The following is a 17,922-nucleotide window of genomic DNA, read 5'->3' on the forward strand; positions in this document are numbered from 1 at the left end:
GTTTTTGCCTCAGGTATTTGATGTGCTATTAGCTGCATACACATTTAGGACTGTTATGTCTTCTTAGAGATTTGTCCACTGTCTTCGTTATGTTATACCCTGTTCGCCCCTGATAATTTTCCTTTCTCTGAATTTGCTCTGTCCAAAGTTAAGATAGGTTTTCCAGCTTTGTTTTCATTAATATTAGCATGGTGTATCTTTATCCCTTTACTTTTCATCTATCTGTGCCTTGATACCTGGGTTTCTTATAGAAAACATAGAGTTGGGTCTTTTTTTTTAATTCACTATAACAATCCCTTTTAATTGGCATATTTAGAAAACTAACATTTAAAGTGATTATTCATACTTGGCTTAATATCTAGCGTATTTGTTTCTCTTTTATACTGGGAGATGTTGTTCTTTCTTTTCTTTCCTTTGCCTCTTTCTTTTCTTTTCTTTTCTTCCTATTCTTTTTTTTTCTTTCTTTCTTTCTCATCCTCCACTCTGTTTTGCTTTTGTCTTAATTGAGCATTTTATAGGATTCCTTTTTTTTTCTCTTTTCATAGCATATCAGTTATACTTTTTAACTTTTTTTTAATTTTTGGCCCATGAGTTTGCAGTATGCATTTACACTTGTAAATCTAGGTCGACTTTCAAATAGCACTATGCCACTTTATATGTAGTGTAAGTACATTATAAACAATATTCTCAAGTCCTCCTTTCAATCTCTTAGATATGCTGCCATTCATTTATTTCACTTATGCCAAAACTAAAATCACTGAATACAACATTGCTATTATTATTTTGAACAAACTCTTACTTATTAGATCAATTAATAATAAAAAATAAACTATTTTATTAACTTCATATATTCCTCTCTTAACATCCTTCTTTATGTAGATCTGATTTTCTGACTGATATCATTTTCCTCCTCTCTAAAGAATTTATTTTAACGTTACTTGCAAGGCAAGTGTACTAATGAAAAATTGCTTTAACTCATGTTTGAGAAAAATTTTAATTCTTCTTTATTTTGACAAATAATTTTATTGGATACAGAATTCTAATTTGGAGTCTTTCTCTCTCTCTCTCTCTCTCTCTCTCTCTCTCTTCAGTGTTTTAAATATTTTATTCCACTGTCTTTTTGTTTGCATGGCTCTAAAGAGAATTTGATGTAATTCTTATCCTTGCTTCTCTATAAGTAAGGTAATCCCCCACAACCTAGCTTCTTTCAAGATTTTCACTTTTGTCTTTGATATCTGCAGTTTTAATATCATATGACCAGGTGTAGACAAATATTTGGCGTTCAGAGATCTTCCAGGATCTATGGTTTGGGATTTGTCATTAATTTTGAGAAAGCATCATTCATTATCACTTTAAATATTTCTTCTTTTCTTTCTCTTTCTTCTCCTTTTGGTATTTACATTATGCATATTATACCTTTTGTAACCATTCCACAGTTCTTAGATATTCTGTTCCATTTTTTTCAGTCTTTTTTTTTCTTTGCATTTCAGATTTGGGGGTTTCTCTTGACATACCTTCAAGCTGACTGATTCTTTCCTGTGTGCAGTCTATTGATGAACCCATCAAAGGCATGCTTAATTTCTTTTAGTGTTTTTATTTATTTCCAGTATTTCCTTTTGATTGTTTCTTAGAGTTTCCATCTCTCTGTTTATACTATCCACCTATTTTTGCCTACTGTCTACTTTTTCCATTAGAGCCCTTATCTTATTAATGATACTTGTATTACTTCCCTGCTTGATAATTCCCATGTCCTTAGTATATCTAAACCAGTTTCTGATGCTTGCTCTGTTTCTTCAAACTGTGTTTTTTGTCTTTTTTGACAGACTGCCATGATGTACTGGGTAGAAGGAATTAGGCCTTTTATGTGAGGTTTTATGTGTATCTGGCTAGAGGTTAGGATATGTTTACTCTCTGTTGTAACTATAGATGTCAGTTATAATTTCCTCTGTTGTCTTTCTTTTTGTCTTCCCTGTTATCTTGGGGTTCCCAGAGAGATTTATTTCTAAACAAGGCCTTCAGTGTGCTATTATTTCATTGTGTTTCCCTGTTCTTACACAGAAGCCCTCCTCATGTGTTGGTAAGTTTGGAGCCTATGATTAGGTCTCAGTGAGTCCTTTAGTATCCGTGGGTTGTTCCTTCACAATTGCTTTTCCAGTTTTTGGTTTGTTTGTTTGTTTGTTTGTGTTTCCACTCCTGATGTAAGACAGGAAGGGTAGACGTGGCTGGAATTTCTCTTTCCCCACCTGGAAAGGTACCAGGAGTTGGAATTAGGTATTTTCTTTTCTCCAGTGAGGTTGTTTTCTTTAAGTAGTTTGTCTTAAGGGCAAGTCTTGCCAGGAAGAACAGAATGCTTTGTGTCTATTTCAAAATGGCTACTTTTCCTCTTTATTTGCCAAAATTTTCTCTGATTTTCAATGTGAGAGACTGGTGGAGCTCCTAGAAGTCAAGTTCACAAAAGTGTGGGATCCCTTCAAGAATGTTTGACTTTGAAACTTATCCATAGTGACAAGTCCAGCAATTCATCAATTTCAATCCAGGTTCTCCTACCCTACTACTGGTTCCCACAGGAGTTTCTTTGCCTGGGCCTCTGCCCTGGTAAGTTGTGATTCTTTGTGTCTGCCTATTTTTCTCCCCAAATCGGGGGGCAGTGGTCATGATTACTCTGTGACAATAATTATCTGATGGATCTAAGAACAATTGTTGGTTTTCAGCTCAGCCTTTTCCTTGTTGCGAAGACTGGAATGATGATTTCTAATCTCCTTACATGCTATATGGAGGACTGTAAGTCTGTGCTGTGTACGACTAATGAATTGTTTAATATCTCTCTACAACTCAAATCCAGATTTGTAGAGGGCAGTCAATAGGCCCACATGTGTAGTAGGGTTCACATAACATAATGTATGTAAATGTACTAAATTCTCATTAATATGGATTATTTCTATCTTTAATTAAATGAGTTTATAGCCTATAACTTCTTTTTGAGGCAAATTTCTTCTTTCATTGCTTTTGATTTTTTCTTTCTTCTATTATATAAATTAAAGTGTTTGCAAATGAATCAAGAGAAACTGCACTGATATGGATTAAGTGTATCTCAGTTCACTGCTTTGTGCTATCAGTGGTGATTAATGAACAGACATCTAGCAGAATAGCTGGGAATTACTGGGACCATGTATAGGCAAGGTTTCATCTTACTTATGCATTTCATGCACTAATTTCAATAAGATAAGTATATAGTGAAATAGATAAATTGTTTCTAATATCCAGAAGTGTCCATTAAGAGAGTTGAAGTCAGCATCAGCCTACCTTCTGTGTTGTAGGCCCTTAGAGATTGTGACTGGCTTCAGGAGAGGAACTTCAGGAAAATCTACTATTCAGACTCTTCCAATTTTTTTACCTGGAAAACCTACATACTCGGACATTATCGAAATAGCTTCTCTCTCATTTCCATACTGTCCTGTAATTTAATTACTAACACTCATATTTTCTATTACCTCTTTATATCTGTTGATATTTTCCTCCAAAGGTATGCTTGTCCTAAATAAATGTGGAGGAGTTTCCTCCTCAAAAAACTTAACATAAATTTAATTGGATATTATTATAATATTTGTATGTATATGACACATAATTCTATTCTGCGTTTTGATTTAGCAAGTTCTCTTCAAGTTTTCCCTGCCCTGTATCATAAATAGTTTCAGCTATGACATCATCTTTGAATATAATATCTTGATTATAATGTCTAAACATAATATGCTTATATATTTCTTTGAATCCATTTTGTTTTGTGTTAAAAATCATGATAAAATGTTTTATAACGTATAATGTTGACTATTATGATATCAGTGGGTAAGCATCCAACCAAAATTTAGAATATCAAAATAGAAGCAGCCAAATTATTTGTCCCAGTTGCAGATTTGAGAAGCTATTTCAAATAGTAAGTTATTATTGCAACAGAAATTGTTTTTCAGTAAAACATGTGTAATAAAATATAAAATTAGGAACAAATTAAACTATTTTTCAAGGATATTAGCCATTCTACTTTTTCAAAGAAGTAAATGTTTTAAAAAAAATTTAAGTTTATTTATTTAGAAACAGTGTGTGCATGTGCATGCACACTAGTGGTTCAGGAGCACAGAGAGAGAGGGTGAGAGAGATCCTAAGCAGTCGCTGAGCTGATCAGAGCCCGGTATGCGGCTCGATCTCAGGAACCGTGAAACCATGACCTGAACCCAAATCGAGAGTTGGACACTTAACTGACTGAGCCACGCAGGTGCCCCTAAAAAGTTTTTTAAACATAATTATTTTGCTGATGGTTATCACAACAATTTTTCTGGACAGTGAACATTATTTTCATTGAAAGACAGAAATACATAATGTTATCCTTTTGTGGGTTTCTCATTGGCCATATAAAAAAAAAATCACTACCTGGAGTCTTTACACGATCCTCTTACTTTTACCATTGGCCGTTGTGGCTGCAGAAACACTGGACATAACATGCAATTATTCAATTTAACAATACATGTTACGGTTGAAACAGCCCATGAGATTGTCAAAAAGTTTCACTGGCATTAAATAATGAATTGGTGAAATTGCTCAGAATTAATGTGGACTATACTAGGGTGAAATAATGAGATGACAGGGGTTGAAGTTTATTGGAGAGTTGATAGGCTTGATGGGGCGCAGGGGGAGGGAGAACAGGCAGGGATGTGGTGGTGGATTTGGGAGAAGCAGAGTAAAAGAAGGATGGAGGAAATGGAATTTGGCATGAGCATGTAAGATCAACTGAAGATGAAGAAGACTGGAAGCAGAGAGAAAAATGAGGTGAAAAGCAATAAAAATAGATATATTAATAAAATACATTTATACGAGGGTTTTGAAAAACAGGAAGTATTGGGTTTTATTTTCATGTAATTTGATCTTCTAAATTGGTTTTTCCAGAAAAAGAGTTATAAAATAAATAAGATAAAACCATCCCCTTTTCAATCTTTGTGATGTAGCCTAGGATTTATGAAGAAAAAAAAAGAGAGAGAGAGAGACTGAGACAGTTCAATTTAGGTTGATTTTGTAACGTTGTCCTGTTATTATATTGAATTGGAAGCTTCTTACCTTTTTAATTCTTTTTAAAAATTTTTAATTTAATTTTAGAAATAGGTACCCACCAGATCCTTGAACTGAATGCTCTTTGGGATGAGTGTTTGCTTATGTGTGAGACGGGAAACACTCAAATGACCCAAATTCCTTTCATATTGACTCAGCTTATTTCGCTGATTGAGGAATCAATATAAAAAGTGATTTTTGCTAGAAAATGTGTGCTTTTCCACACGGTTGATGTTAGATCTCACTTTTCATGTTTCCTAACCTTGGGCCATTTTTTCTGTTTTTCTTTGTCTATGATCATCTTGATGTATTTTTTTATTGTTTTAGCTTCCATTAAGAGGTGGATTTTTTTAAACTTAAATCTGAGTTGGTTAACATATAGTGTTATAATGATTTCAGGAATAGAATTTAGTGATTCATCACTTACGTGTAACACCAGTGCTCATCCCAGCAAGTGCCCTCCTTAACGCCCATCTCCCTTTTAGCCCATCCCCCCACCCAACACCTCACCAGCAGCCCTCAATTTGTTCTCCGTATTTTAGAGTCCCTTAAGGTCTGTCTCCCTCTCTGTTTTTATTTTATTTTTGCTTCCCTTCCCCTATGTTCATATGTTTTGTTTCTTAAATTCCACATATGAGTGAAATCATATGACATTTGTCTTTCTCTGACTCACTTTGCTTAGCATAATATACTTTGGCTCCATCCATGTCATTGCAAATGGCAAGATTTCATTCTTTTGGATCACTGACTAACATTACATTGTGTGCATATATATATATATATATATATATATATATATATATAGCACATTTCCTTTATCCATTCATCAGTCGATGAACATTTGGGCTGTTTCCATACTTTGGCTATTGTCAGTAGTGCTGCTATAAATATCAGGGTGCGTGTGCCCCTTCGAATCAGCATTTTTGTATCCTTTGGATAAATATCTATGGATTTCAGACTTAGACTTTTTGTAATAGTGAACATTAACAGCGTGCTAATTTCTGACTCTAGATTATTTAGTGGCTCTTGAGAATATTTGTGGAATGCCAGTATTAACATTACATGCAACAGAATGAGTGGTATCATTTTTTCCTGGTAATATAAAATTTGGATAAACTTTTATAGGATAAATTATCTTTAGATAAATTTTGATCTTAAGAGAGAAGGTAAGACTTTTTTAGTAGGGAGGAATGTCATTGGACAAAAACACCGTTGCGATAGAAGAAAATTACTGTCCATGGGTTTTCTTTCCTCTGGGTCATATTTTTTTCCCGTGTAAAAGAAAGTTGTGTAAGTGATTATTAAATTATATTACAAACTATAATATATATAACTATCATTTCTGGGGAAATGATAACTGAAAGTTAGGTACAAAAAGGTAATACAGAAAAATATGTTTACAACCTTACTTGTTTTTGTTGTTGTTTAAAATACAGATTTTTTTGAAGAGCACTAGGAAGTGGCATTTTTTGTTTTGTTTTGAATTGGTTTTACAGTTTAAAAAGATTATTGGGACTTGGCATGGTGGTTGGTTTTAAAGCTAACTTTATTGCTATTTCACTTTTATTTGTTAAATATGTTAGTCCTTGCACTTAAAAAAAAGGTCTTAGATACTGATGTTAGTTAATTCAGGAAGATTTCCTGTTTGTGAAAATAATATGTTCTGCACATTGTTTTGGCTTCTGAAATGCGTATGTATATGTACACACATAGGTACATATACATAAATATGTATACGATCATGTTCACTTACTGTAAGCATTCTCTTCTTTTAAAACAACCTCAGTGAAACATGGACGAAGTCCTTTAGCAATGAGAAATTCTCGTTTAATATTTTCTCCAGCTCTTATAGATTCTTAAGATAGTTTAGGTTTTGGCCATACCTAATATGATACACGGAAATTGACATGACAACACCAAACCAAACAAAGGTCTAACAACTTAAAGAAAACACAACTCACTTTGTAATGCCCTTATGTACAGATAGAAATATCATAGTCAAGGTGTTGTGTTGTCACGTTGCCAGACTCCATTCTTTCATTAAACCAGGATGCCATATATGTACAACATGCAAACCATAAAGAGTTGCCTTTTCTTTTCTTTCTTTCTTTTTTTCCATCCCATTATTAGGTATATACCATTGAGGAATCTGGGCTGAACATCCTGGTGTGGTCAGTGATTGGAAATAAAAGAACTGGTTGGATGTATGGATATGTACCGCTCTCTAGTAACAGTGCATTTAAAGTGGCATTTGAAGCTGATTTGGCTGGAAGTGAAGACGTTTTTATAGCCCTTGATGACATCTCTTTCACCCCAGAATGTGTCTTTGGAGGTGAGTAATTTCGTCAGTAGATGGGATGTGCAAGTGTTGTTTTTACTATCTAAAAATAGAAGAACTGGGAATTCCTGATGAATAACATTTGTGTCCAGGTACAGTACCATTCGTCCGTTGAAGGAAGAACAAAATATGTTGTAGGAGGTAAAGTTTTTCTGACAATGAGCTTAACCATAAAGTTTTCATGTCCCCTAGGCAACCAAATTACTTCAATTACAGTTCTTTAAGAGACATAGAGGAAAGTTAATTCTATTAAAAGAGGATTATTGTCTGCTTTATTTCTGAAGGTTCGCAATAGTATACAAGGTAAAGATGCTTCTGGTCACCCATTGTCTTCCAAACCATCTTTTCTATCCACATTCACTTTCCCTCATTCTCTAGGCTATTTCCCTTCTCTTCAGTGTTTCTACTGTACAATCTAGAATTCTAGAATTCTTTATTGCATAAAGAATCCTAGAATCTTGTCAGTAACTCTTTTTGTAAGAAATCATTCCCTGAACTGAAATCTGAATTTCTGCTGTTTACGACGCTCCCACTGAAGTAGCCATATGTTCTTTATAAAGTCTTCAGATTTTCAAAGTTAAATAATAGGGTTATTGCCTTTATGGCTATGCTATGCCTCTTTCAAAATTTTATTTTTATAGAACTATTTAATAGTTTCTTCTTTTGAGGATCCCTGGCTGGCTCAGTCAGTAGAGCATCCAACTCTTGATCTTGGGGTTGTAAGTTTGGGCCCCAATTGAGTGTAGAGATTAGTTTAAAAAATAAAAATTTTTAAAAATTTAAAAACATAAAAACGTTTCTTCTTTTTAAGGCCACAGATATGGGTTCTTATCCTTCTAATGGTTTTTCTCTGGAACCTAAATCCTGGGCAATTTCACCTTCCAGGTTATTCAGCCTATGTGAAATATTAACCTTCTCAATTCTAGTCACCTTCATAAGTCTTCCTCCTCCATAACCAGCTCCCACACTCACATCCTGGGTCCTTTCATCCCATCTGAAATTTTAGGGCTGAAAATCTCATCTGATCATTATATCCTCTACTTCCTGATTACTCTTCCTAAACCTGTTTTCCAGCATAATTAGAAAAAATATCATCCCAGATTCTCAATACTTCCTGCTTCCCGCCCCCCCCCCCCAATAAAACAGCTTCTTTATACTTTTCCCGCTAACAATCCCAGATCTAATGATCCAACATCTCAATTCCACTGTCAGTCAGCACTTTGAATTATTTTATGTCCAATTTTTTAGAGATAAATTTGGGTTCTAATTATGTGCCAGGCATTGTGCTGACTACTTTGCATGTATTAACACATTTATTTATCAGACCAACTCTGTAGAATAAATACAAGTATCTGTGTCATTCTCAGTCATAATGACCTTACCAGTCTTCGAAACTGGGTTACTATAACCCTTTGTATTTTCCAGGCTGCTGCTAGTCATGCTGTTGAGGCCATTAAAAATGTTGGTTTATCACCTTAGCTGGGCAGTCCAGGGTCCCGCACACATCTTTTTTCCCATTCCTGGCACTGCTTTTCTACAACAATTCTCAAATCTCCCAGCTGCTCCCTTGAACTTTGTTCACTCTGCCAATGTTCCAGTATCCTTTGAATAGAAAATAACTGCCGTTTGTAACAAACTCCCTTAAACCTCTTTTCCACCTGCAAATGTGCCTGTATCCACAACCACACTCTTTGTTGTCACCATGTGTCTGAGGGAAAAAACAAAAACAAACCTCTGTCTTTCCAACAGTAAATGTTCTTGGTCATTTCTATTCTTAGCTCCTCCCAGTCACCATTCCATTGAAGCCTTCTCTGTCCTTCCTTCCGTTTCTTTCCTTCCCCTACTTATTGTTAGCTCTTGTCACACACATGCAAACATGCATTTATGTACGTACACATACATGCGTTATCACTTCCGACTAATTTTGAGCTCCTCAAGAGCAGGAGAAACATGTCTGTTTCATCTCCAGAACCCATCACAAGGTGTAGGAAACATGGGCTGAAACGTCAGTATTCTAAATAATCACAGTAATGGTTATAACTGATCGTATGAGCAGGATCTCTAACATTTGCGTCAGTATAATTGGGTTGTTGCCTACTATATTACAGAACAGATTATACTTTCAAGGGTAGTTAAAAAAAGAAACAGTGAGACATTTGGCATTAAACCACAAGTTGTCTTCTTTCTGTACGTTTCTATAAAAGAAGTGCCTCCACCAACCCCCCCACCCCGTGCCCATCCAAAATCCAGAATCTCTAGGCATAGTTTTTACGACAGTGCTTCATGGTTGATTCAAGCAGATATTTTTAGAAAATCCTGCATTAAACCAATGTTTCTCAAATGGGAGTATGTGGAACCCCATAGTGACAGGCCAGGGAGCATGCAACACCACCAAATAAACAGTTGCAACCTCATTGGATCTACTTGAAGGTATGGAGAGAGTAGTTACCTAAAGTGTTATATCTGACATTTGGAGCAAACATGTATTGAGTGGTGGAGAGGTGACAAATGGACTAAAATATTGGAGACATGAGTCTAAAGCATGCCTAAATGTATAATTTTGAGAAAATCATTTTAGCTCTTGAGACCATGTTTTATCATCAGGAAAATGAAGTAGATGATCTCTTAAGTCCCTTCCAAACCTGCCATTTTATGATCAGGACTGGATTTGTACAAGAGGATCAGGAAAGCAGAAGGAATGCATAGAGAATGACCAAGAGAGGGAGAGAGTCCAGGGAGAAGGAGGAGGGGTGCAGTTAAGGAGGTTTCAGGGGTTAGGCCCGGCAGGTGAAAGCAGAGGTGTCATTGTAGTCAGAGAAGACTCATCACTGCACAGTGTGTTGTGAACTTGAGCAGGCCTGCCCTTTATTGAGTCAGTGTTTGTTGAGAATGTGCTGTGTGCTGTCCTGGATTGGGGTTGGAAGGGAAGATAAGAATATAAGTTTTTTTTTGTTTTGGGGTGTGTGTGTGTGTGTGTTTGTGTGTGTGTGTGTGTGTGTGTGTTTACCCCTGCATTCCCTTAGTCTAAACACACCTCAAGCAGCGAATTCTATAGATTTTGCCTTCTTCCCGCACCCCACCCCCTGCTTCCATTTTACTGCCCAAACTCTAGTTCAAGGCATCCTTATTATTCACAGGAATCTCCATAATGGCTGCATAACTGATTTATCTAATTTACTGTCACTTATACTGCTACCAAATTCATCTTCTAGCACCTATTATAAAGTAAGTTCCAGAAAAGTAGACCTTACATCTTTCTTATTCAACACATCAAAAATATTTTTTTTTTTATTACAAGCCACACAATCTGACTGGGGCTAACTTAAGTAGAAGCTAAGTTTATTGGAAGGATTTTGGATAGTTCCAAAATTAAATGTAATACTGAAAATCTAACACAGAAAAATGAGAGGGAAGCAAGTAAGATGAACTACATCAGAGGGTAAAACTGGCTAATTCCACTGTCTTTGAAGACTTGTTTAGGAAGCTGGTCTATCTACTCCTCTGCCATACACACTATGAACAACCTCTAATGGTCCCTGTGTCACTCCATCATAATTAAAAGAGCTGATTGGAAGCATAGCATTGACCAAGCCCATACTTCAGAGTCCCCTAAAAGTTATACTCTTTCATATCTAATCTCCACATCATTCATGTCTGCATGATGGCCATTCCTCTTCTTCTTTTAATCATAATCAAGCTTGGATAGTCTGCAGTATATGGACCAAATTATAAAGCTGACCAGGAATAATAAATTATCTGTCTGTACTTCAATGTAGAGAGAAGAAATAAAAGGGAAACTAATCAAAATATACAAATTCATACAAGTTATAAAGAAGACGAAAAATCCATAGCGGCTCTCAATTGCATACTCAACATATTTCTTATCCTTTAGTACAACTCTTGTCTTATCTGTCTCTGTCCATAAAATAATCCCTTAAAGTAGGACCTCCTGCTTCTATTCAGCTGTGCCCCATATTCTCTCACTTCCATGATTTTAGTCCTGCCACTTCTCTGACTGGGAATGCCCTGCCCTTTACCTCCTCTTGTATAAATGCTTTTCCACTTTCAAGGGCAGATCAAAGCCACCTTTTGTCATGAACTTATCCTTAATATTCCCCACAGGAAGCCAGCCCCTTTTGCAGATTCTCTTCACTTGAACTTTGCAGCACTCCTCTAATATATCTTACATGGTATTTTGTGATATGCATAGCTTATTTTCTGTCATTTTAGGGGTCCTCTATGTTGAAAAATCCCCATTGCCATTACCCTGTCATTGTTGCTGTTGTTGTTGTTGTTGTTGGTAGTGGTGGTGGTGGTGGTGTGTGTGTGTGTGTGTGTGTGTGTTTTAATTCTAATGACAATGAGTGATCTTTAACTTTTAGGTTGCTGGGGAAAAATATAAAATAAATTTAAATCAGTATATGATACAGAGTAGATATTCATTTTATATCAGAAGTGGTAGAGCAATTGTAGAGAAATTACTTAAAACATTTTAATGTATGGTTAATTCTTATCATTTTGATTCATTTAGTGATCATGGGTCTAATTTTAAAATTAATAGTGATTAATGTACAAAAAGCCGAAAGAAAATGAAAATCAGTCAACCCCAGTTCACTTACTGGCTTTTGGATATTGTTAGCCTTTATATCTATTATTCTGGGCCATGAAGTCCTCATAGTTTATCAAAGGATGGGATAATTCCTTTTTACTCTGGGAAGGACATTACATTTAAAGGAACACACACACACACACACACACACACACACACCACAAGAACCAGAAAATGGCACTAAAAGCTAATACCAAGCAGGCTTATGGGAGCAAGACCCGGATTCCCCCTTTACTACATTTGGGGAAACTTGAATATTATACTATGCAATGGTTCTTGCTTGATTTCCTGCTGATCGTCAGGCTGGAAGGAATGTTTTAAATTAGGGGGAAGAAATCCATATGAAAACCATAGAAAAATCAATCCCAATATGAACCATACTCCATTAGCCTGTATTTGACAAGTACCTTATACTGAACCTGAAGATAAACCACAAGTTACTGTTCTAACTCTCTGTCTTAAAGATTAATGCTTTTATGTGAACACTGATGTTTTCATATAAACATATTTATTTATGATCATATAAACATATGCATCTATGTATGTATGACATATAAACGTATACATAATATTTAATTTATAAGTTTTATATATACTTTATATATGTGTGTTATATATATATGTGTGTTATATATGTGTGTGTTTTATATATATATATATAATCATGGTGTGGTGATTTAGTAATTTCTCTATCATATGGAAACAATAATCAATTCCTAAATTCCTAGTCATTTTTGGAAATTATCATAACCTTTGCTAAATCCTTTCTTTTCACTCAGAAATACTCAGCAGGCCAACTATTTTACCAGGCCAAGTGTGTCTGAGAGATTTTGGGAGCTTTTCATTGCCAAGGTCAATTTGGCTCTGTTTTGTTCTCTTGGGCTATTAGAGTCTACTTTTATTATGGTTTTCCTGATTCCCTGGAACACATATGTTGTTATCTGGAAAATATCCAGACTTTATGAAAACAAGTTTGTTTGTTGCCTAAGAAATTGAGTAAGAAAGTGACACTGCTTCACTAAAAAATCTGTTGTAAGAAGTTTTTTTAAATTAAAAATCAGGTGACTTCAACAATTCTGATAACAGTTTTTCTGATAACATCTTACTGGAATGTGAGAACATTTTACCCAGAAAGAACTGGTCACTCTTTGTGGAAACAGTTGGAAATGGGAAAAATAGAAAATAAACAAATAAAACACACAACTTTCTTGGTTTAACAAAGAATAAATGAGTTTATATGTATGAGTTATTTTCACTAATATAAACTTAAAATAGAAAACATGAAGTTAGAGAAATAACCAGGTTTTGGTAAAAAACAGGTCTAAAGAAATGGTGGGCTAGATTGTTTATGCCAGATGGAGCACATGATTAATCATTTAGGAAATCAGTCCAAGTTCTAAAATATACTGACCTTGCTTTTTTGCCCCTTCTGGTCTTTTTGATTGTAATATAATTAACATAATGTTAGTCATGCCTTCTGTAGAATCGCACATGGGACAAGATAACCCAATATATTTTAAAGTAATCACTTTTTTTAAAGATTTTATTTTTAAGTAATCTCTACACCCAGTGGGTGTCTCAAATTCACAACCCCAACATCAAGAGTCACATGCTCCGCGGACCGAGCCAGCCAGGAGCCCCTAGTAATCACTTTTAATCATTTTATCAGAAAGGCAAAAATTAGTCTTAAAAATTATGTGTTTTTTAAGTAATGGTAATTCAACACTACAAACTTTAGGTGAAGCTACTTATTAATATTTCTCAAAAGTTAATACTGATTCAATTAAACAGCTATGTTTATCTCTGTCTTTAGTGCCAGTGCCCTATTAATGGAAGTTGTGGTATCACAACCACTTTCTCTGGTTGGCTCATAGAAGTGGTCAAGATACTACAACTGAGAGGTCTCTGAAAGACCACGTAGAATTATATTTGACTCCTGAGTGGTCTTCTCTACCACCAGCCATCATCTCTCTCTCCTTTGACCTTCCCGAGACATGTACAGCAGCTATTTCCAAAGTGTGTGTGAAATTGAACAATATTCCCTCACAGATTGCTTAAAACTCTTTATAGATGTCCTTCAGTTGTATATGGAGTGTGATGGAGAGAGAGCTTCCCACTCTCCATCTCAAGCCTTCTACACTTAGAGAAAAAATCTAGTAACTGATCGGTGCCAAAATACTCAAAATTTCTGTTAAGTAGAAGTTTTCCCACTCACAGGATTGACAATGACATTTTCTTTCCTGGTCCCTTCCCAGCCAGCAAAGAGTATAATACCGTCATATCTGAAACATTCATTATTCCTTGGCAGTTTTAGATTTGATAGGGAGAACATAGATGAGGCTGAATCAGGCATTAGGACAGTGGTACTTCATCCTGTAAGGACAGTGGATTTAATCCTGTAAGGCACTAGAGAACCATTTTTGAGCAGGAATCTTCCTTTGGGAAATGTATACTGGAAGCAATACGAAGCATGAATTTAAAAAGGAATGCATTTAATAATAATGGCCCCGAATTTAGAAGTCAAGAGTTCAGCATTTGGGGAATTTTTAAACTATTAAATAAAGTTGCAGTTAATATGGGATAGAGCCATCAAGTGAATAGCATTAAATTAGGTCAAGTACGTAACCTGGTCCAACATCATGTGTAGTAGGGGTCACGCTAGCATAGATATATCTGACCAGGAGCGTAGCACCATCTGGAAATGATAAAATCGGAATGAATCTGTTATCCACTAGGGTCTCTCTGGGTTCCAGGCTTCATGACAAGAAACAAATGACCAGCAGCAACTCTACCATTTTATATTTTTATATATGTTCCCACATTCACACACGTTTTAGATTATTTGGGGTTATATGATGGCAGAAAATTCTTCATTTATGCAATTTCAGTCATTTATCGTGCTATCACTGTTTTGTAGTTAGGAAGCGGTTTGATATAATCGTAGCAAACCTTGATGTTGAGTAGAAGTGATAACTCTTTGGGGGCCTCTGAAATATGTTCTGTTTCCTCAGCTCTTGATTTTCCATAAATATATTCTTGATTTTCTTTCAAGTCTGCAACCTCCATATGAGCTGGGGGAGAGCAGGAGATCCAGCGGTCGGGTATTCACTCCTCTATCACAGTCTCATGTTTTTTGTTTTTTGTTTTTGTTTTGTTTTTGTTTCTGTTTTTGTTCTTGTTTTTTTGCTTCTGTTGCTCAATATCCCCTGACAGGCCTTCTCCACCTTTCTATCACTAGTGAAGAGCTTCATGGTTTCAAACAACCCTCCGGTGTGTGCATGTGCGTGCCTGCGCAAAATTTATATATAAATTTTGAATTTCTTTCAGCTTTCTCCTGTATTTATTTTAGCTTAGCCTTGAGTGGCTATAGCTCTTCACTTTGAAAATAATGATTACTTTCTGTTTGGCATCTGGCATCTCGGGTTCTTATCAGCTTCCACACTGGATCCAACTTCTGGAAAATTTTAGATTTCCCTTACTTTTGTCTCTTCTGTCAGACTTTGGATTTTTCTCTTTCATGTAGCCCTTCTGACAAGCCAGATTAGCCCTCCTCACTTATCATATACTCTGCATTCTCCCCACATATCTCTATAAGTCCCACACACTTCTGTTTCCTTTAGTCCAAACAAAGGTCACATTCCATCTTTCTGGGAATATTTCAGCTATTAGATATTGAAATTAAAGAAGACCAAAATGATTCCGTTATACTCCCAATTAGAGATAACTATTATTAATGTAAAAAGAAATGGAAATTTTTGTACTTTATGAAGGGTCCTTCAGGGAATAGGAACATAAAATTATAACTCAAAATATCCTCCAATCAAGAGTTCTGAAGAATTGAAGTATTTATATATATGTGTGTGTGTGTGTGTGTGTGTGTGTGTGTGTGTGTGTGTAAAATCTTTTTCCCCTCCTATAGTCCTACAGTGATCTTTTTGTGATATTTTTGAGTATTATTAATGAGATATATGTTGGAGACAATTACCAATTTATAGTTGATGTATTTTGCAATGAACATTTTACCATTTATGTCATTGAGTATGGCAATATTTGGCAAGAGCTTAATTCCTGCCCTTTAAAACTGAAGTTCCTTTCAAAACAGGAAATCAATTTTTCTTTCATTAAACATATTAATCATAAAGATAAAAATCCATCAGATTATCCTTGAGACTTAAGGTTTTTATTGAACTTCTTTGAAAATCATAAAAGCATTCACTGTATTTCAGTGTAAATTATCAGTGTGAAATAATTTTCATTGCTATAAGAAAGGTATTTCAACTGCTTCCCAAACTAAGTGAGTGAACAGTGAAACTCAACATCCTGTAGGACAAAGAAAGACCCAAAACGTCAGGAATCGTAACTTTCTGTAGAGCACAGAATGAAGCAGAAGGCGGTGATCAGAGGAATGTCTTAGTTACTGGGAATACTGAAGTTAGTTAACAATGCCAGTTCCTCACCCCTTATCTCAGGTGTTTTAGCTTTAGTTTTAGTTTTTGTTTTTCCTTTTCCCTATCCTGAGACTTACTACAAAACAAAAAGAGCAGATTTATTCATATCTGGAGAGAGCATTGTTTGCAAAAGTCCTTTATGTAAAATTTCATGAAATTACTGAAGCAGTTGGTAAAAATCCATAATGTCCATATGAATGTATGATAGCTTTAGTTGGTAAAGGTTTATTAAAACCCGTTGGGAGGGGGCGCCTGGGTGGCGCAGTCGGTTAAGTGTCCAACTTCAGCCAGGTCACGATCTCGCCGTCCGTGAGTTCGAGCCCCGCGTCGGGCTCTGGGCTGATGGCTCAGAGCCTGGAGCCTGTTTCCGATTCTGTGTCTCCCTCTCTCTCTGCCCCTCCCCCATTCATGCTCTGTCTCTCTAAAAAAAAAAAAAAAAAAAAAAACCGTTGGGAGGATATTTTTTAAATAACTTCCCAGTTTCTCTTTTTCTGATCTACCCTATTTTGTGGCTTATTAAACCAATGGAAATAGTTTGTCAATTCATTCATTATTGTATCCATTTTTGTTATTTAACTGCCTATTATCAAGGAAAGTAAAATTTCCTTGATTTAGTATTCATCAATTTGAGAACTATTTATTGAATACATACCTCTTGCCATTAACTCTTTGGACATTAAAATGTCACTGTATTTTCAAGAGAAGTTTGAAACTTTTGCATCTCTGACTTGGAATGTCCAAACTCAACACGAAATCACAAGTCAGAGCAAGAAATGGGTAAAGACCTGGAAAATATATGGTGGCAAGGATGGAATTGCTATTTCTTCATGGAGCTAGTATAGCTTTGATTCTGGGATTTTCTGCCGGTTTCAGATTCTTTCTTTCTTTTTCTTTCTTTCTTTCTTTCTTTCTTTCTTTCTTTCTTTCTTTCTTTCTTTCTTTCTTTCTCTTTCTTCCTTCCTTCCTTCCTTCCTTCCTTTCTTCTTTCTTTCTTCTTTCTTTCTTTTTTTCTCTCTTTCTTTCTTTCTTTTCCTGGTTTCAGTTTATTTCTTGATGGAACTAGTGTAGCTTTGATTCCGGGATTTTCTGCCGGTTTCAGATTCTTTGTTTCTTTCTTTCTTTCTCTCTTTCTTTCTTTCTTTCTTTCTTTCTCTCTTTCTTTCTTTCTTTTCCTGGTTTCAGTTTATTTCTTGATGGAACTAGTATAGCTTTGATTCTGGGATTTTCTGCTGGTTTCAGATTCTTTCTTTATTTCTTCCTTTCTTTTTCTTTCTTTCTTTCTCTTTCTTTCTTTCTCTTTCTTTCTTTCTTTCTTTCTTTCTTTCTTTCTCTTTCTGGTTTCACTTTACTTCTTGATGGAGCTAGTATAGCTCTGATTGTGGGATTTTCTGCTTGTTTCAGAATCACTTTTCTCAAAATCAGTTTGCCTACAA

At 35.4% G+C, this 17,922-nt stretch overlaps 1 protein-coding gene across 1 annotated transcript in view; it reads left to right on the forward strand.

Annotated features, from left to right (window-relative positions):
• The window catches only part of MALRD1 (MAM and LDL receptor class A domain containing 1), a 792,972-nt gene that overhangs the window by 617,089 nt on the left and 157,961 nt on the right, over positions 1–17,922 (forward strand). Inside the window, exon 34 of the mRNA XM_043564232.1 lies at positions 7,225–7,426. Within this exon, the coding sequence (XP_043420167.1) occupies positions 7,225–7,426 (202 nt within the window). The remainder of the gene's footprint in view (positions 1–7,224; positions 7,427–17,922) is intronic.

This window comes from Prionailurus bengalensis, chromosome B4 (genome assembly GCF_016509475.1).
Source record: "Prionailurus bengalensis isolate Pbe53 chromosome B4, Fcat_Pben_1.1_paternal_pri, whole genome shotgun sequence".
Taxonomy (NCBI): Eukaryota; Metazoa; Chordata; class Mammalia; order Carnivora; family Felidae; genus Prionailurus; species Prionailurus bengalensis.